The sequence below is a fragment of the Clavelina lepadiformis genome, chromosome 5, assembly GCF_947623445.1.
Source record: "Clavelina lepadiformis chromosome 5, kaClaLepa1.1, whole genome shotgun sequence".
Classification (NCBI taxonomy): Eukaryota; Metazoa; Chordata; class Ascidiacea; order Aplousobranchia; family Clavelinidae; genus Clavelina; species Clavelina lepadiformis.
The window spans coordinates 487,730-508,388 of NC_135244.1; the positions used below are offsets into that span (position 1 = coordinate 487,730).

Here is a 20,659-nt window from a genome sequence, read left to right on the forward strand (position 1 = left end):
AAGGCGCAGTCCTCAGCTAACGTCCATTAATACTCGCACAATGGCAGGTTTCGTTTAATTCGCAGCATCAATCATTTTACAATCTTCTGACTCCTTTTCTTCAGAAGTTGGGTGTTTCGATTGCTTCAAGTGTTTTCCAACATCGGCGAAGTGCAAAGATGAAGAATTTCGGCAATACTGCCCTAAGACCTGCAAAGCTTGCGAAGACAACAACCAAGGTATAAGAAGTTATAGTTTATCGAAGCTTTACACTCTACTGGATCCGATTTGAGTGAATTTTCCGGTCCAAGCCTGTTGTGTGAATGCTAATGCCTTTTCTTTAATATATTTTCTATTCTAATATTGCTTGTGATGTGCGTCACCTAAAATATGACATTTGATGATCGATTTATGACATAAATCGTTAGCATTTGGACAATGGTCGCGGTATGGGGAATGCAGCAGGACTTGCGGTGGCGGACAAGTACGTCGATGTGAAGGGGTTGAAAGTGGGGGACCGGGGTGCGAAGGAAACGCGACCAGGGTACTTCCCTGCAACAGAACCCCAGTGTGGGGGGCGTGGAGTGATTACGGCGAGTCCAGCAAAACATGCGGCCATGGAGTTGAAACAAGGACGAGGTGAGTCTACATTCCCCCTGAGTCTGAGTCTGAGCTGAGTCTACGAATGTGCTCTGATGATAAAACAAGTTGTTGAGTTGAAGTTAAGTTGTAAATGTTGAATAGAATAATGTCAAGTTGATAAGTAGTATCTTGCCTTGCTTACGACTTGTAAATTACTCACTTACTTGCTAAATTTCCAGTTTGTGAAAATTACTGACAAGTAAATCTTCGCCAGAGTTTGCTGCGGAGGTGAAAGGTCATGTGAGGGCGAAGCTCAAGAAGGAAGACCATGCAACCTGGTCACGTGCCTTCCAACTGACCAGTGCGCGCAATATGTCAATCTTGTTGATGACGTAACGTGCCAAGTATTTGCGAAACAAAGATACTGCACCAGCTCGTACCAAGCTTACATGGAGGAAAACTGCCGGCTGACTTGTTGCAAATATAGCGACTGTAAGTGGTGAAACAATGAACTTCTTTTGTTGCGTTACAGAGCTACGACTTGGATAAAACTAATTACATGACAATCGTTTTCCCCCAGTAAGTTGATTTTTTATTGTTTTAACAGATCGCAGCTGTGATTTGTCACCTCAGTGCTTCCTTTACGTCAGAAGTTGTCATTTGCTGTGGGTTCAGAAAAATTGTAAAACAACTTGTGGACTTCCTTGCTGATGTGTCAAATAAAAGCATAAAAGACCTCAGTAGTTTGCCGGATGTCAATGAACTTACGAAGCGAAACGCGCTTTTACCGTGACGTAGGTGAAGTATAGATGTTGTAAACTCAAGGCAATGAATATTTGAACCTACTCTAGCATCCAAATTGTAGAAACTGCCTTAGAACGAATCTTTTATTTAAACGAAATTTTTACAAACTTTGAACAATCTGCGCGAAACAAATTGCTACAAACTAAATGTAAAGTTGATTTTGCGCAACCACGAGTAGACGCTTTCAGCATTTAATAAAAAGTTCTGCAAAAAAATATTCGCCAGGGGCGGTTTTAGGCTAATTTCGGAAGAGAATGTTGCAAATTGTACCTCACTGAGTCTTGAGTGCTATTGGATTAATTTCAATTTGGTGCCTTTAATAGATAATAATAACTTTATAGATTGTGCCGAAAAATGGAAGAAAATATTACAATGTTGTTGATTACGACGATGCTTCTTGCATGTAACGTTGAGTTAGGGGAATAATGTTGTTTGTTAGAAAACAAACGTGACGTCTGTTCGTGTTCGCACGAAATTATTTCAACTTATCTTAGCAAAGAAACATTTACCGTAATGTCATTCAGTGGAAATTGCGTTTCCGTCTCGTCATTGCCAAAAACGATTGTTTCAAATAACAAGTATTAGCAATTAGCCGAAGGCGAAACTACATAATTGTGACGTAAAAGAAAATAAGGCAATGAGCTTCTGGCTGGCGATGTCGCGATTCTTACGTCATAAGTTGACTTTTTCCCGGAAGGCGCGTATACGAAAATCCCCTTGAGAAAAAGCTTTAAACGCCAAGTGCGAGGCTCGATTGAAACCAGATGATAAGAAGAAGTTCAAATCATTCAACTGTAGCTTTCATCATGGATCTTAAAGCACATATGGGGTAAGTTTGCCGAGTGAATGAAATTTTAAGTTTCTTTAAAAACGTTCGAGTCTGGCTAATTTGCAAGGTCAAACTCATCAAGCTGCTTAAACGAAAATCAATGCTTTCAACCAAACTTAGCTTCAGGCGTTAGCTGTTTTGTAGAAATTTTTTAGCCTTTAAATGTTAGTTTAAAATAAACAAAAACGGCTGCATCCTGCATCGACTTGCTAAATTGGTGTTGTCTTCAACCCAGGTGTGGACTCTTGCTGTTTGTCGTGCTCAGTTTTCCTCCTCAGACCAACTCTCAATGTGCAAGTAAGTTCTTCTACGTTCATCTCTGTCTGTGCATGCTTCATTCAGCTGACATGACAACCCAAGAAAGTAAATCCTCATGAAGGAACGCTACAAGTGTTGGAGGATTCCCGCAAGTCAAGAAACAAGTCCAAGATTTGATATTTTATAGCAACTATCTCGTTATGTTCAGGGGTCGGATGCTTCGACTGCTTCGACTGGTGTGGCACTACGACAACTTGTGACGTTGAACTTTTTAAAATATTCTGCGCTAAAACCTGCAATGCGTGCGCTACAGTCAGCCAAGGTAACAGTTGTTTTTATAGCAAGGTTGTCTCACTTCTTTTATAACGAATGGTTTCAACGTATCTAGCAGTTGCCTGGACTGATTTTTATTCACTGTCGGTCGTGACGTATGTAACCAAAACCTTTGAAGCGTGTCTTACTATTGATTTTTCTGAGTAAACTAGTTAGATTGGTTTCAACATTTAGCGATTTCACCTGTGATTATGATCTCATAATGTGTTTAAATTTACCTTGAATCCATTACCACGCATATTGTGTTATAATGAATAACTCTGTGTGCGCTTTTCTTTCAAGTAAAATCTTCATAATTTGATTCCAAAACAGCTGCCTTCGAAAAAGAGTTTGTCCAAAATAAATGTACGTAGTTTAAATAAAGGCAAACATAAGAACCTACAAAGGCCTAATTAACGCCAGGCCGCTCTGTCTACAACGCTAAATGAGCTGGAATAACAAAGCTCTTCTGTGACCTCGCGTGTCGCTGTAACATGCTGTCAATCATTCCTTTTGTTTAACAACAAACAATGAAACTTTAACCGATCTCATTTGCATAAATTATGAATTTAAGATATCGCAATAATTTTTGTTATTTGATTACAAGCGTTGTCTCAATCTACATCACAGGCCGCTTTTGTTCCGGCGGGTTGGACAGCTCTGTTGTACTCTATAATGGTTTCGGTTTCATTACATCGGGCCCGTGGTATTTTCAAATTATCAAATGTAGCTTTCTGCAACAGCGGTGAAAATTACAAATATTAGTTTTATCCTTTCTGACGAAACCTCTCCGCCAGATTGCAAAGACCTAAACTGCCAACATCGTTGCATTCGAGATGGAGATTCGGGCGAGCGTCGGTGTCAGTGCTTTGACGGATACAGGTTGGATGAGGATGGACGGACGTGCACTGGTAAGAAATACAACTACAGCACAAAATGAACACAAACAAGACACGGTACTGTAATGTCTTAGCTAAAACAATTTACATGGACACAAAAACATTCCCGGTACTGACATTAAAAGTTGTATCTTCATGGTTGAGCGCAGAAATAATTATTGGACCTTTGCACGTATAGAGCTGATCTAATTTGAGTTTTGCTGCATTCTTGAGTAACCCTGCACTTAACTATAAATATTTACAAATGTATCTTCAGACATCGACGAATGCGCGGAAGACCCAAACCTGTGCTTAAACACCACAGAGGCGCATTGCGACAACACTCCTGGAAGTTACAGGTGCACCACGTGCAGATCGTTCAAGCTTGGACCTGCTACTTACTGGAATTATTACAGAAAAGAAGAATGCTGCAGACAAAACGCAAGTAGGATATACTCGTGAAGTTCTTTCGCATACACGTAAAGTCAAGTCAGTACAACTGACGCCAAAGAGATCTAGGGATTTTCTCCTTGTATTTTACACAATTGTTGCAGAAAACTGTATTGTTGATGCGATTTTATCTGTTTGTGGGAAGGTTTGAAACAATTTTTGAGATAAGAGTATATCCCGCTTTGATAAAAGTTCGTAAATTATCCAAACCTTAAAAACTGCATTTTACTTTTTTCTTTGTTACTTCGTTGCATGAAAGAAATTTTGATATTGTTCAGAAAATTTCTTTCAATGTGGATCGAGCTTAACAAATGGAGGCAGAGTGGTAGGAGGGAGAAATGCGTTGTTTGGAAGCTGGCCGTGGATGGTAGATAATTAATCTTTGTTCGATTCCGGGAGTTTTTATAAATGTTGACCCACATACTTCTGTGCAGGCTCACATCGGCCTTGAAGACAAGATCTGCGGAGGAACTCTCATCAGCGATGAATGGGTTTTGACCGCAGCTCACTGTGTGTGGTAAGTGACGTAATATGACGTGTAGTTTCAAACTACCATAAATTAATCAGGAGAATTCTTAAAATGACTAATTACAAATTTGCTGAGGCTTGACGGAGAATCTATTTCCACCATCAATGCCAACAGACCTGCTTACAAATTGTGGAATGTTGTTGTCGCAAATTTCAAAACCACCTTCTTGCGGAATAAATCTTTAACATCATATTTCACTACTTTGTCACTTTTCTTTTGCCAATGCTGGGGAGGTGAATGGATAAAAAATTAGAGAAAGTTTTGTTAAAACCTGTTTTTCTATATTAAGCTCGTATGTTTCTCGTCAAAACCTCGTTCTCCTCCTTCTAGTTTTCTGTGATTACTAATGGAAATCTAGGTTGTTTGCTAAAATTATAAATTAAATTAAATTAAACCAATTAAAATGAAAATACAGAAATAAATATTTAAAGAAGTGAAATCAATGCAAGTTTTTTAGTTTTATTTCGTTAATATTTTTTTGTGATTTTTTAATTTAATAAACCCCTTATTTGCTATTTTTTACTCAATTTTTGTTTTGGGAAGCGATTCAAGACAAGATTTTTCCGATTCTTTTCATGTTTGAACTTTTCACGAGAGATAACTTGTTTTTGGCGCGTTCCAATTATTTTTTAAATTCATGGAACTGTGCGTTTCGATAAACTTCTTGTTTGAATTAAGTTGCATCCAGCTTGTTATTTTCTGCTTGGCTAAATTTTTATTTTGTGTCTTCCATTTTAAAATATTAAAATACCCCAACTTTGTACTTGATTTTCAAGGCAGCTAAATTATGAAAACTTTGCAGTTAAAGTCTATTTGTCATTTTCAGGTCCACGCGGAACCACTAAGTAGTGACAGTTTTCACACAAACTTTGTTTTTCTCGTTTTAGGAAGTTTAGGAATAGACCAGGCGTAGTGAGAGTCGTGCTCGGTGTCCTGAGGTCAACTCCTAAGAACGGGAACATCCACCAACAATCCACAACCGCGATGCGGGTATGACGTCATTGCAATGAATAAAAACCGCGGTGTCGCGGAAGGAAAGTTTATGCTTTCATATAATTTCTTGGTGGTTGTTTTTCCTTCTGATCATGAATTGTTCATCTTGATTTAATGCGATATCAAGTGACAAAGTGACCAGACTTGGAATTTAAAACTTTGAGGTTTTAAAGCTGAATCATTGATGAAATTTATAGGAAGAACCATCGTTTAAAGCTGAATTACTGAATGAAGAAATTTATAGGAACCATCGCTATGGTCATTTTGGAAAAAGGCCACGAAACTAAAAATAGTTTTTATTTTTAAACCCAACATTAATGATTAATATGCACCCATCATCCCAAACTAGTTCTTTAAGTCTGCCATTACGTCATTAAAAAAATCATTCAATAAAAATCCCAAAAGTTATAATCTGGCCGGCTTATGCAAAGGCTGCAGTCAAACCAAAGTACAGCAGGCACTTACCAATGCGTCCCATTTTGTAATTTTGTCAAATGAACGAGCTATCTTGTTGAAACGTGTATCGCTGGCCGAATGATTAATGACATACGTCACGTTTGTAAGTCGTCCCTACCGTGACGTCACAATGTGTAAATTGTATCCGTAGTACGACGAACATAATATGGTCATTATTGCGTCGATGTCTGAACTGTACGAAACGTCTTTGTATCAACTCAAAGTTTTTGTAACTTTCCATTAAACCCATTCAATTCAATGCGCAGAAGCCGCATCGTGACACGTCCAACGCATCCGTTCGCACGAAGTTTAAACAATTTCCATTTTTCACGATGTTGTTGGACGTGATTAGTGTGAATAGGGGGAGGAATATTTTAAAAATTGATGTAAACGGAAGAGCTGTTCGTTAATGAATAACATGGTTGCAGATTTACATCCATGAAAATTACACCCACACAGACAACGACATTGCGTTGATAAGGTTGCGAAGGAAAGCAAAGACTGGAACCTACGTGGGCAGGGTTTGTCTGCCAAATGGAGAAGAACCTGAGGATGGAGAAATTTGCATTGCTACTGGATACGGCACAACCGGTATCTTTGTTCATCTTTTAAACGCTCAATCCTTTTAAACAGAGAAGAATAGGGAAAGCTGTCTCACAATTTATGGGCTTCGAACCCGGTAAATTAATCCACACCCACGCGTTGTACAACAGAATACCGAGGTAACTTAGCGACCACTTTGCAAGAAGTCAGTTTGCCAATCGTGAACAGTGAGGTTTGTCGAAGATCCTACAGCAATCACACCAACAACATCAATCCGGATCGTTATATGTGCGCTGGTTACGAGGAGGGAGTAAGAGACACGTGTCAAGGTAATTAATGAGCGGGATAGAACCTACTGCGCTTTTGCGCTTCCTTATATTCATTCTAACGCATGATTTGTCGATTTTCAAATTTTTTAATTACATTGATGGTGGCCGGTCAATTCAACTCAGTGGATATTCAACTCACACATGTTGTTCGGGTCATCCTGGGTTTACTCGTCCAGGGTTGAATTATTCTGAGTTGAACCGACTGCAACATGTATTAATACGCACCTTGACTATGCTGAAGTATTTACGGAAACTTTGCTTCAAAATAAGAAATCATAAAGAAAGACGTCAAATTTCCACTACAGGTGACTCTGGTGGTCCACTAGTTTGTCAGAGATGTAAAAACTGCGACTGGTACATCGCTGGAGTTACGGCGTTTGGGAGAAGATGCGGGTCGCCCGGATACTACGGCATCTACACAAGAGTGACCGCGTTCGAACCGTGGATTTCTCAAATAACTAGTATTCCAGTAACAAACGAAGAATGCAAGCGGGCAGGTGAAATGAAATGTCGGCATGAAAGCTCTGCACTATATCGCTTTGTAGGTTTTTGTATAAGCCAATGGCAATAATATACAGCACAGGGCGACAATTGTGTTGTGGCGATGCTGAAACAGGCCCAGTGCAAATGCTTGGTGGCTCTCCAACACTGTTTTACTATTTTGTTCAAGTGTGGACACGGTGGGGGGCTTTCACTCCTTGCAACGCTGAATGTGGCGGTGGAAAAAGGAGTCGCATTCGCCACTGCAAGTACGGAAGCGCAAACATCGACATCGGATGTCGTGGAGATACTGAAGAAACGGTGGATTGTAACACTCAATCTTGTGTTGGTATGTTCTATGGAGTCGAGGTAATTTTATCAACAAGACGCAGAAGTGGATTTTCAAAATTACTCCGTCGTCTAAAGATGCATTCTGGTCGAGTTACGACATCGGGAGTTGCTCGAGATCGTGCGGGGGCGGGACGCGAACAAACAGGCGGATCTGCGTCAACGGAAGTCCGGGCCAGAAAGGCTGCGAAGGAAACGCTTCCATGGTTGAGGTGAAACATCCGCCTCCTGTAGCAAAAAAAAAAACAGTTGAAATAATTCATATGGAGGCTTTTCAAAACGTGCTGAGAAACGACGACAAAATCATTTTAGTGGTAAAATAAACAAACAAATAAATGCGTTTCTCAACTCTGTGCATTAGAATTGCAATGAACGCCCGTGTCCTATCTGGGGACCTTTTGGCGCTTGGAGTGATTGCACAAAAGAATGTGGGACCGGAACACAAAATTCCACCAGAGTGTGCTTGAACGTCGTCGTTGGAGAGGAAGGTTGCAGAGGAGAGAGCAAAAAAAGTCGAAACTGCAACACACGTAGGTTGCAGAATTGTTTGTTTCTTAGACAGAACGTAACTATCTGAGCACTGCAACGATCGTAAGAAAATTAGAACCACCGTATATATGATGTTGATGCACGTGATGGCGAATTTATTTGAAATCAAACAGAGATTTGCGCCCATTGGAGCGAATACGAGCCATGGAGTGATTGTGATGTCACTTGCATGCAATCTAAAGAGCGCCGTTGCGTGGGAGGTAAAATAGGAAACGACGGATGCATCGGTGACGCAATAATCAACCAAACATGTTGCCAAGGTAACTGACTTGGTAAAAGTACTACGTGTTCAGTACTTGTGGTCTAGTAATGTAAAGGAAAGGCAACGAAATAGCGTTTGGTAAATATTCTGTGGCCTGTCTATGAACAATGTGTTAATCAATCGTTAGCATTTGGACAATGGTCGCAGTATGGGGAATGCAGCAGGACTTGCGGTGGTGGACAAAGAACAAGAACTCGCCAATGTCCAGATCCTGTTCGTTGCTTACCAGACCAACACGGCACCTCAACCAGCCAGTCCCAACCCTGCAACAGCGGCATTTGTCCGGGGAAATGGACGGAGTGGTCCAAAAGGGGCACGTGTTCGGTCACCTGCGGTCAGGGGCAACAGGAGCAAGTACGTCGATGTGAAGGGGGTGAAATCGGTGGGCCAGGGTGCGAAGGAAACGCGACCAGGGTAATTCCCTGCAACAAAACCCCAGTCTGGGAGGCGTGGAGTGATTACAGCGAGTGCAGCAAAACATGCGGCCATGGAGTTGAAACAAGGACAAGGTGAGTCTACATTCACTGAACTATGATGAGGTAGAATATGGCACTGACTGTAATATCGAGATAAACACCAACGGCAACATTGAATTATTACTGGTGTTGCTTTCTTCTTTATGTGGGTGCCCGGTAACTTAAATTTGTTGTGCTCTTGAAACAAACACGAGCAAACAAACTTGTTAATGTTAACTTTTGCTAACTAATCAAATTAGATATTATTGCACTCACTCACTCACTCACTCACTCACTTACTTACTTACTTACTTACTCACTCACTCAATCAATCAATCAATCAATCACTCACTCACTCACTCACTCACTCACTCACTCACTCACTCACTCACTCACTCACTCACTCACTCACTCACTCACTCACTTACTCACTCACTTACTCGCTCACTCACTTACTCACTCACTCACTTACTCACTCACTCACTCACTCACTCACTTACTCACTCACTTACTCACTCACTTACTCACTTACTTACTAAATTTCCAGTTTGTGAAAATTACTGACAAGTAAATCTTTGCCAGAGTTTGCTGCGGAGGTGAAGGGTCATGCGAGGGCGAAGCTCAAGAAAAAAGACCATGCAACCTGGTCACGTGCCTTCCAACTGACCAGTGCGCGCAATATGTCAATCTTGTTGATGACGTAACGTGTCAAGGATTTGCGAAACAAGAATACTGTACCAGCACGTACCAAGCTTACATGGAAGAAAACTGCCAGCTGACTTGTTGCAGATATGGCGACTGTAAGTGGTGTAACAATAGGCATAGAATTTAGCATATAACAAACCATTGCATTCAGTATAAAAAAACGGGAGAGTTTTCAATGTAATTTATTTACAAACTAATAAACAAAAAATCGACAAGTTTTCAACACGTATGTTGCTATACGTTCATAACATTGCGCAAGTGACTTCGTATTAATCTTGAACCTTGAAAATTTTTTGCAACAATGGCGCTACTGTACATAGCACACAAGGTTGGTGCAAGGCAAAACAAGTAAAGAAATGGCGGTTTTTTATAATTGAATTGTAACTGTTGCGTTTTCCAATTTGTAAATAAAGATTATTATGAAAATGCTCTCTTTCGCTGCACTGATTGCAACAGTTCGCTGCGTTAAACCAGTTTTGGACCATCCCAGGTCACACATCAAATTAAAGTACTGTACATTATAAAGTACATAACCAAGAAACGTTTCAATTGAATGTCGAGAAGACATAATAATGAGTCACAGAATTAAAAGTTTTCCCCTGTAACTTGATGTTTTATTGTTTTCACAGACCGCAACTGTGATTTGTCGCCGCAGTGCTTCCTTTACGTCAGAAGTTGTCATTTGTTGTGGGTTCAGATAAATTGTAAAACAACTTGTCAACTTCCTTGCTGATGTGTCAAATAAAACCATAAAGGAACAGTGTCACTTTCCACTGCCAATATCTTAACTATTTGACTCTCTATAGCTATCTATGACTTCTAGTGGTTTTAATACTCAGATTGCTCAAAGTCGGTACTTGCTTCGTATGTAGTTGAACAACTTGCTTCTACTATTCAATATTATTACTGTATAAGTTATATAAGCATTACTTGATGATTTTTTTGGATTCATGACGAAACTTGCAATTGACCGGGCTCTATACCTGTATATATACATACCTTGACTATATTGCATGATATCTATACAGCGTAACAATTAATATACCAAAACCTGTACCGCGCATTCACCTGACTAAAAGGCATCGTTGATTAAAAGAAATCATTGCTTTTATTACGGACTTTGTTCCACACATGTTGTGTTGTTACTTATCATCGTGTTTTCGTTTGAAGCGTTTTTACCAATCAGCACCTTTTACGCGTTTGTTAACTATTTTAATCACGTGATTTGGCACCCTTGTTATATACCCTTGAACCTGTGGCCTTCCTTGCTGATGTGTCAAATAAAAGCACAAAGGACCTGAGTAGTTCGCCGGATATCGATGAATTGTACAAAATCCTTCTTTTTTGATTTCATTTGATTATTTTGCTGAAACAATTTATGGTAAAGAAATGAAAGACTTAATTACTTTATATCAAAGCCGTTTATCTGTGAGAATTTCGGCCGCTTTTGTTAATTATCTGTAATTACAAAGTTAAATTGCATTCAATGTATTACAATGCATATGTCTCTCTGAACTCTGTAGGACTGAGTTTTCCTTCAGCTGCTCGAAACTAAACCGAAGCAGACCATGTTGTGAATGAAACTGATTTAATATGAGACTACTTGGACATGTTTAAAATAAATCACGCAGGCGTTTTGATCCAAACTTCAGACGCAAAAGTCCAAAAGCAACGAAAAGTCTTGATCGGGTCCCAACGTAGACTCACCTTCGAACTGAGCATCGCACACGTCACAACCAATCACAATAATTACAATTCCATTAAAAACAAAACACTCTTACTTCCGAGAGTAAAGATGCAAAGGACACGGTGCACGCGCCACACAAAATGCAACTGGAACCGCGGAATAAAAAGCAAACTGAAAGCATTTAAGATAAAAATAAAACCACAACGGGGTGTTACAAAAACTTGTGGACAATTATAATTAAACGACAAAAATATTTTTGGTGTTAAATTTTGGAATGTTTTGCCTGAACCAAAAAAGAAAAATTATCATAAATTTGCATGTGCTAAAAATGCCACCAACAACTACAACCATGAACTGTTTTTCTCTTTCCTTAACCTATTTAACATTGTTTACATAATCTAATATAGCCACTATATACAGGTTAGCTCACTCTTCTTGAACATAGACTACGAAGTTTTTCTTTGCTTTCTTTTGTTAGATTTCATTGGTCGTGGCTGCACAGAATTTAGTTGTGATGAAAACATTTGTCTTCACAAGCTGGCACAGCATTTTCACTTTCATCAATCAAATTTAACATAATCATCATATCCCGGTCTTACTTATTGCTGGTTACGGTCGTTCTAAATTAAAGATCTCTTACAAAGACCTTCTTTGGGCAAAATTTACTTGAGACATTGCTTATTCTGTCATTGTGTATAGTATTATGTTTTTGTAGCATAGTTATCGTAATCACTAATGTGTATACGCCATAGTCGGTGTATCCACTATTCATCACAAATACTGTAGTTGAAGGGAATGTAGAGGCATGATTTCCTAAAGACATTATTATGCTTTTATTTTAGTCTTGCTGTCTATATTTTAGTGCACTTGTGGGCCGCAACGTCGAGCTATTTCGGTCACAGAAACAGGATTTCGGTCTCTAGGATCGAGTTTCTTTTGTGCGTTTTTCCTTAGCCGTATTTTTGCTGTGCACTTAAGATACTCATTGTCATTTTAATTTAACCATGTCACTTTATATATTTATTTCGGTTATTTATATCCGTGTTTTTAAAGTTAGAGAACATGCTTTCTACATTTTTCAACAGTGTAGTTGTTTCGTTGTTTTAGTTTTGTTTTAAATTCGTCATTGATTCGGAATTATTTTGTAGGTTTGGTGGCCCATGCTAACGTTCCATCTAATAGCACAATTCTATTCTTGCAATTTGCATGTTTAAACCCTTGGGCTTTGACGCTTTGCCACCATTCGGAATAGAAATAAATTGGGAAAAGGAAATGAATGTTCAAGCAAAACAATTGAAATCGAACACGGCTGGAATGTGGCAATGTAAGAAATTTTCAAACGGAAATTATAACTTATATGAGAAAGTTAGAAATAATAAACAATCATCAAAAAATCAAAATTAAACCTAGATTGAAATTCTTCCTATGTGTTGATAAAACTTCAAACTTTGTTTAAAATATTTTTATGCTGCCTGTCACAATGGAAAGACCGTTCTTATCACTGGTTAGTACTTGACACTGCTCGATAATTCAGCTAGCTGTTGTGGTCAATATTGAAATATTCAGGTGGAAACTCTGGGCTTGGGAAAGCAACAGCGATGGATCTTGCTAAAAGAGGAGCTCGTGTTGTCATCGCATCGAGGAATTTGGAGAAATCAAACAAAGTTAAAGATGAAATTATTAAAGAAAGCGGCAAACATGAGATATGTGATGTCTGTTATTATCACGATGATGTTGAGAATAAATTTTAATTGTGTTTAGGTTCGAGCAATGCAAGTTGATCTCGAAGATTTTGATTCTGTGAGAAAATTTGCAAAAGAATTTGATGAAAGCGAAAAATATTTCGATTATCTTCTCAACAATGCAGGTGATTATGATTTAACAATCTTTTGATTTTCAATAAACTTTCATTTTAAACGAAAACATTGGAACGTCATAAAATGTTCATCTTCATATGACCATGCAGGTATGGTACTGGAGGGCATGACCAAATATGGAATAAATCGCATTTTTGTCGTCAACTACTTCTCTCGTTTCCTCCTCACCAACCTGCTCCTGGGTAAGATGAAGAAGCAAAGTGCTGAGAGGCCGGTCCGGATTATCAACCTTGTGACGTTCATGTACAAGTCAGTGTTCGGCAACAAATACAAAAATAGTTGCTGTGACGTAGAAACCTACAGATCCTGTTACTTCCCATAATTTTAATGCATTAATGAAATGCTTTATTAATAACACTGGTCAACAATTTTTCAAAAATGTTTTGCTTCCGTTAAGAAAACAATTGATTCTTATGTATTTTTGGACGCTGAATCCAAAAATGTCGGTTAAAATTGCTGATTAGCTCTAGTTTAAAAGATAAAAAATTTTTTCATTTTTGTATGTTGCTCTTATATAAGGCAAGCCTTGGTGCACTTTATTGAACACAACAGTAACAATCTACAAAGAGTGTAATAATTGCATGTGTTTATATTTCAGCATAGCATATGCAACAAATAACTGCCACTTTCCAAATATAAATTTCTAATCTATTTTATCTGTTATATTCCTTTTGGCCTGTAACTCGTATATGGTTAATGGAGCATCCGACCCTACATATCATCCTGCAAAAGTGAGCAAGCATTGATTGATTCTGTTTTCCCTGTCACCTCTTTTGCATTGCAGATATGCATTGGTGAAATCGCTCACCATGCTAATCACTAACATCTCCACAGTTTGGTGGAAAAAATCCAGGTGCGAGTCCAAAAAGTGTATCTTCAGTGACATATTGCACTCCATGCATCGTATGCTTTAATGAGATTTACACTAATTCCGTGTAGTTGTCAGCTCTTTTGTTCCCCAAGAATTTTGTAGCCAGCAACTTAAACGCTACCCATGCAATTTTCTCTTTGTCAAATAACACTTGATCAAATTTACCGTCTTCGAAGATGAATATTCTGCCAGAAGATTCCTATGCTGTAGTCTAGAGCTGAAGTCTAAATTTCTGATTTAACTTTTGGTAGTTCCAAATCCCGGATAAGATCGTGCAATTCATTTTGAGTTATAAGGTGTGGTTCTTTGGAAGATATTGTTTCAACGTAACATGAATTCTTTAGGTACCTCAGGAACAGGAAGTAATTCTCTATGCGGTACGGGACGAATTGCTGATGGAATATTTGTGTATTGAATACTTTGCTTCTTCTTTCTCGACAAACCTTTACAAACCGGGGGGGGTCGTGCAAAAGTAGCAATCGCTAATGTGGTCAGTAGGTTCTCTCAAAACCATTGGAACAGCAAAGGGCATACATTTTCTTTTTCCGTTTAGCCATTGCCAAAGATTTGCACCACAGGAGTTACAGCATATGTGAGGGGCCCAACTCTTGTCCTGATCACCAACTTTACATCCAAAATACAAGTTGAATACAAGGTTTGCTTTCCTGACCACAGCCGTTATACTTCGCTTTTGTGAAGAAAAAGTTATTTCACCACAAATCTAGTAGAAATTGTCTGCATTTTTTATGCATTTACGAGGCATCTGCAGAAAGAGCAGTTCAGACTACACACATGAAGCAAGCAAACAACCCAACAACAAACATACGTCAAAATAAAAATAATATGAATAGAAACGTCATCTACCTTCAAACAAATATATTAAGTGCCCAACTCTATCTGGCAGATGCACGCTACAACAGATAAACGCACACTTCTTTCCGCGTTTGCAAGTAAAGCACATTTAAGCATGGTGCCATATCTCAAAAACTAGAGCTAATCAACAAATTTAAAGTTGATATTCGTGATCAGCGACCCCAAATTAGCCAAGATTGACCTCATTCGTTTCAGAAGCAAATTGGCTGTTGACCAGTGTAATTAGATACGCAGAAGTCACCGAGTCTGGCATGATCAAGAATCCAAAAGGTTTCCTGGACATGTTCACAGTCACCGCCCAAACTGATCTCGCCAACATTCAGTTCATGCGTAACCTCAGTCGCCAGAACAACGGCATCACGACTTTTAATTTCAATCCAGGTAGGTATTGTGTGAGGTCAAATAAGTTCATCAATTCAAAAACCTATTTCCCACTCTGTCATGACCTTGACTTGACGAGCTTACAAAATAACCGACGATCAAGTGCAGCGAATACAGTCCAGGCCAATTATGATCATAGGAAAATATTTGTAGTCGTCACAGCTGCCTGCGACACAATATGCCGTCGCAGGATCATGATCAATTTGCGTCTTCTTCGATTGAAAAGCAGTCATTAAAGTCTCACTTTCACTCAGAGGAACTCTGTAAAGCGATATAGATTTTTAAACGCACGCAACCCTGGTAACCAGGTCTTGATCGACGACCAATTATCACCGAGTTTAAATCGTGGCAAAACTTTTCTCAATAGAATAAACATTGTTGCGCTAATTCGTTTCATATTACTCGGCGGCCCCGGTATCGGTACTAAAAAGTACCGCGGTACAGTAATTCGGTGCTATAGTACCGCGGTACAATAATTCGGCGCTATAGTACCGCGGTACAATAATTCGGTGCTATAGTACCGCGGTATTGCCACCTCTGGCTTTCAGCACTCTAAGCTGTTTGTTAATATTTGCAGGATGGGTCTACACAGAAGGATATGACACGAATCTGTTTTATGAGGCGCGGCTTCTCTTCTATGTTCCAATGATTATATTCGGGCAGTGAGTCTATTTTTGGTTACCCGGGAAATAGCCTAATACCCATATACCGTGTCACGTCTTAGTATTGTTTGATTTGGTGTAATTATTACATCACACACCTCATAAGAATTTGTTACCAAGATAAGATGTTTACCAAACTAGTAAGGTGCCTGCAGCAAATAAGGTCCAGTAAGTAATAAGGCCACCTCCCTTGTTAACTTTTTGTTTTCTAATTTAATCAAAAACAATTGCAATGGAGAAACTGTAAAAAATAGAATAAATGTAGTCATGACCCTTTCCAACCAAACAGCTAGATATGGGTTGAAAATATTAAATTATTACAAAATTAAACGTATTTAAAAACTTACGGACCTTATAAATAAAAATAGTGTGATTTGACAATTCCTATGAAATGATGTTTTCGCAAACTTTTATCGATTTATTTTCACTAATTTCAAAAATGTTCACTCAGAGAACTTCACTACGGCTACCAGCCCCTACTTAAACTAGTTCTCGACGACTCTGTGGTGAAACACAGTAGTGAATTTTTTACTGGCTTCCGCCACGAAGAACTGCTGCCACACGCCACAAATGACAGCGCCTGGGAGCCACTGATGAGAAAAAGCTTGGAAATCACAGGGTTGTCGTCGACATATAATATCGAATAAACCAGAATTTGTTTGTTAAACCAGAACCAGTTTGTTTATCATAAATTAACATGATAATGCAATATTTGAATATTGATTGTAGTTTTTCAGCTTTTAAGTTGTTTTGATTCTGATCTATACTGTTGCGCGTTACTTCGTGATGACGTGTCATTATGTGATTGAGTGATTGATGATTTTAAATAAATTATTCTTTTTCGGTTGATCGATTTTCAAGGTTTCGACGATTAAGACACAACTTTTTCACGATGGTCTAAATCAATTAAAATAATTTTTGTCAATTTAGTTACGTTTTGTTGTCCTCACTCTTAGATTTAAAGATTTACAGGCACATCTTTTATTTTAAGCCAGTTTAGTTAAGTTCTCGTTGGCAAAGCTCATTTTAGGAGCTTCAATATAAAACTGACCGTGCGACAACCTGTCGGACACAAGTCGAAAAAAAGACACAAGTGCTTAATTAAGCACGAAAAAATCGCAATAGGCCTAGACCGCAAGGGAGAAACGCAATAGATACAGTGCAAAAGCAAGTGTAACACTCTCCTCCTTCCCACACAACTGTAGACACTCAATAAATGTTTACCCAGAAATATAACGTATGTTTTATAAAAACAAAATGATCACTAAATAGACACTCAAACAACAAGGATACAAACCGTTAGTGACGCACTTAAACTTTAAAGTCTTAGTATGAATAAAATAATATGATAATAATATAAACATATATAATCTTAATATAAAACACGCATAAAAACACGAAAACAGAACAACACAGCAATTTACTATTGGGGTATTATTTACTATTTACTATTTACTATCTGGATAAAAACAAGGTCTACGTTTAATGCGTTGTAGACGGTTTGGAGAATGTAAAACATAATCGCTTACTAAACTGTTATTCTGAACTGGGTTCTGAATATTTTTCGGCACTATGCACAACCCCGGTTGCAGCTGGTAAGTGGACGTGATTTCCGGTTCCGGACTGCAGCATCCACGAAACTGATGGCGGCTGTTTTTATCACGACTTTCTAAACTGATTTACCGGAGGAATAAATTTTTTAACAATGTAGGGGCTTTATAATGCAAGCGAAGGTTTCTTGTTTCATCTTTTCGAAGAGCCTCGTCACGCAACAGGACTGCATCACTTTCTTTATATTGATCGTCAGCCGCCTTTTTGTCGTAACGCTTTTTATTTGAAACCTATGTTGTTCCAACCTTGATTGAACTGTTTAGTTAACTAGTTTCATTCGATCTTGAAGATGAAGGATGTCTTCACACTTTGGGGTAAAAATTCTGGCCTTACTAACAAGATCTGCAGGCAACCTAAGATTCCTTCCAGTGAGCAAGTAATGAGGAGAAACTCCAGTTTCTTCGTGAACACTTGAATTGTAAGTAGCGCTAACCGATGAGAGCGCATCATCCCAAGAAGTTGGGTCAACCTGAACGTAATTTTTAAAATCGCAATTATGGTCTGATTGTTTCTTTCCACACCACCGTTTCCCATTGCATGATACGGGCTGGTTCTTGTCTTTTTGCAGCCCATTAAGCTTGAGAGCTCTTGAAAAAAATAAACTATCAAAGTTTCTGCCCTGGTCGGAGTGAATTGTTTCTGGGACGCCATGTATCGTCATCCCAACGGTGGTAAAGCAAATAAGCAGTATCTTTGGCATTTGGGAATTTCATTGGCCAACACTTTATGTATTTCGTGTAGGTGTCACATACGACAAGAATATAACGGTTGCCGTTTCGTGTTTCTGGTAGACCACTTAATACGTCGATTTCAACTTTCTGCATTGGTGTATTCTCCTCTGATGGAACTAATGAGGCACAAACAATTCGCTTTGGTACTTTTCTTAAATCGCACAAGCAACACTCTTTGCAGTATGTTTCGACATCTTTGTGGCAAAATGGCCAGAAAAAAAGCTCCTTTAGTCTGACAAACGTTCTTTTGACGCCCATGTTTCCACCTCCTTGAATAAAATCGTGAACAGACTTAACACATTATTCTTGATCGTTGAGAACACCAGCAACTGAGCGTAAACTTCTTCCACAGAATTCTCGATTCTACGATATAGCATACCATTATGTAGAAAAATCTCACCAAATACATTCCAATAGCGACGCACAGCTTTGCTGTCGTTTTTCACTTTTTTCAATGATGGTCGGCGTTCCTGGCTCATCCACTGAAGCAGTCTTTTCAACACTGGATCTTTTTGCTGCGCCATAGTAGTGTTTTCGGTTGACCATCCAGATGCTTCTGAAAAATCCATCAAACACACTTGGTATTTTATACCGGAAGTTGAACTTTCATAGCTGCTGTCAGTTTGAAACGGAAACAAGGGATCTAATTTATTTGCTTTTATAGTATCATCTGACGGCTAAGCGAGTCGGCATTCGTGTGTTTGCTTCCTGCGCGGCGAATTAATTTAATGTTAAAATTGCACAAGAAATCGAACCAGCGAGCGTATTGTCCATATGTGTCTCGTGATTCCCACAGCCAACGAAGAGATGCGTGATCTGTTCTAAGCAGGAACTCTTCGGTTAAATAGCATCGAAAAACCTTTAACGCGTGAATGACCGCTAGCAGCTCTTTCCTGGTTGTTGAGTAATTTCGCTCGGTTTTGGTGAGCGATCTGCTACTATAAGAGACGGGATGTTCTTCGCCATCCACTAGTTTCGAAAGAACACAACCACAACAAACACAACAAAACATAAGAACTTGACCGATGTTTGCTGAAAACAAATAATTTGACTTGTATGACTATCAGCACTACTGTGCCAGGACCCATAAGTTACATTACCTTAAAACAGGGGTGTCCAAACCTTGGTCCGTGGGCTACATTTGGCCCGCGGGAAGGTTCTGAATGGCCCGCGCGGTATTTTTCGAAATGACTTATATTATCAACTGAATCGCCTATGTGATTTATGGCGAACTTACATTACGAGAAATTGGCATTCATTGTTTGCTTTCTTTGTCTATTGCTCTATAGTCTATACTATAGAGAAATAGATAGTAGAGATAATAGATAATAGAGCAATAGATAGATATATATTATTATGGTCTTTAGTGCCGGGGTGCACAACTGTTCAAGTTAATTTAATTGCATCACAATTTATTTCTAAGATTAGAAGTTTGGTGTGAGGGTTTGAATTAGAAATTAGCAGTAAACACTCAAGTGGCCCGCGCAATCAGTCGTACATCGCATGTGGCCCTTTGGCCAAAAAGGTTGGACACCCCTGTCTTAAAACAACTTAGTCTTTTAGACGTTGCTCTGAAAAATGTTGCTGAAATAAGCAAGGAAAATCTCGCCTAATTAGGATCATTACCCTCTCTTCAGAGATGTGCCGGTAAATTAGCAGTAGGGTGCATTATTTTAGATAAGTTTATATATAAAAATTTCATTCTGTTTAAAATACATGTTTTCAATAGTTATTCCTAACTCGTGATCAATATTTCTGCTCAGTACGTTAAAGGCAGATGGTCTTAAAAGCAGGCGTAAGATTTTCTTGGCCTACGTCCTGTTTGGGCTTGTGCAGTGTTTATGCTTCCTTAAGCTGATTGGCCAATTTCCTCTTCCACTAAAAATATTGTGCATCCTTATTCATTCTATAAGTAGAAGTGCTTACGTTCATGGTTTCAGTTTCTTTCAGAGTCTTCCTAGTCGCGTTGACTTGTGTCGATGTGGTGTAGTTTTTACTGGAATGGGAATGAGTAAAAAATATCGAAAAGTGAGAAATCAAACCAAGTTGAAAGTTGAAATATTAAAAATGGGAACCGTCAGATAAGTGAAGTTGAGAAAAATCTTTAAATGTGTTTAGGTCCGAGCAGCTCAAGTAAATCTCAAAGATTTTTATTTTGTGCGAAAATTTGCAAAACCAGTTGATAAAAGTAAAAAAATATTTAGAAGATTTTATCATAAATGCAA

General features: G+C 38.7%; 2 protein-coding genes across 3 annotated transcripts in view; both read left to right on the forward strand.

Annotated features, from left to right (window-relative positions):
- Positions 1-1,589: 1,589 nt before the first annotated feature.
- Positions 1,590-20,659, forward strand: part of LOC143461331 (uncharacterized) — a 41,850-nt gene continuing 22,780 nt past the window's right edge. Inside the window, exons 1-18 of one of the 2 annotated variants that reach the window (XM_076959223.1) lie at positions 1,602-2,194; positions 2,430-2,491; positions 2,661-2,774; positions 3,562-3,675; positions 3,920-4,087; positions 4,371-4,459; positions 4,527-4,609; positions 5,509-5,611; positions 6,499-6,661; positions 6,784-6,942; positions 7,248-7,439; positions 7,613-7,771; positions 7,849-7,982; positions 8,132-8,300; positions 8,433-8,579; positions 8,709-9,090; positions 9,619-9,836; positions 10,371-11,042. In XM_076959223.1, the coding sequence (XP_076815338.1) occupies positions 2,130-2,194; positions 2,430-2,491; positions 2,661-2,774; positions 3,562-3,675; positions 3,920-4,087; positions 4,371-4,459; positions 4,527-4,609; positions 5,509-5,611; positions 6,499-6,661; positions 6,784-6,942; positions 7,248-7,439; positions 7,613-7,771; positions 7,849-7,982; positions 8,132-8,300; positions 8,433-8,579; positions 8,709-9,090; positions 9,619-9,836; positions 10,371-10,474 (2,625 nt within the window). In that variant the 5' untranslated portion in view covers positions 1,602-2,129 and the 3' untranslated portion in view covers positions 10,475-11,042. Of the gene's footprint in view, positions 2,195-2,429; positions 2,492-2,660; positions 2,775-3,561; positions 3,676-3,919; positions 4,088-4,370; positions 4,460-4,526; positions 4,610-5,508; positions 5,612-6,498; positions 6,662-6,783; positions 6,943-7,247; positions 7,440-7,612; positions 7,772-7,848; positions 7,983-8,131; positions 8,301-8,432; positions 8,580-8,708; positions 9,091-9,618; positions 9,837-10,370; positions 11,043-20,659 lie in introns of those variants that run through there. The other variant, XM_076959226.1, reaches the window with a different exon arrangement.
- Positions 12,701-13,627, forward strand: LOC143460419 (retinol dehydrogenase 13-like). Its single transcript, XM_076957913.1, has 4 exons — positions 12,701-12,752; positions 12,995-13,140; positions 13,190-13,295; positions 13,395-13,627. Exons 1-4 carry the CDS (start codon positions 12,701-12,703, stop codon positions 13,625-13,627), a joined length of 537 nt encoding a protein of 178 aa, XP_076814028.1.

Bases quoted from the DNA above. Each gene is read 5' to 3' on its own strand.
- LOC143460419 (XM_076957913.1), top strand. From the start codon at position 12,701: ATGAATGTTCAAGCAAAACAATTGAAATCGAACACGGCTGGAATGTGG. The intron at 12,753-12,994 runs GTAAGAAATTTT...TGAAATATTCAG, and splicing joins CACGGCTGGAATGTGGCAAT to GTGGAAACTCTGGGCTTGGG. The intron at 13,296-13,394 runs GTGATTATGATT...ATGACCATGCAG, and splicing joins TTATCTTCTCAACAATGCAG to GTATGGTACTGGAGGGCATG.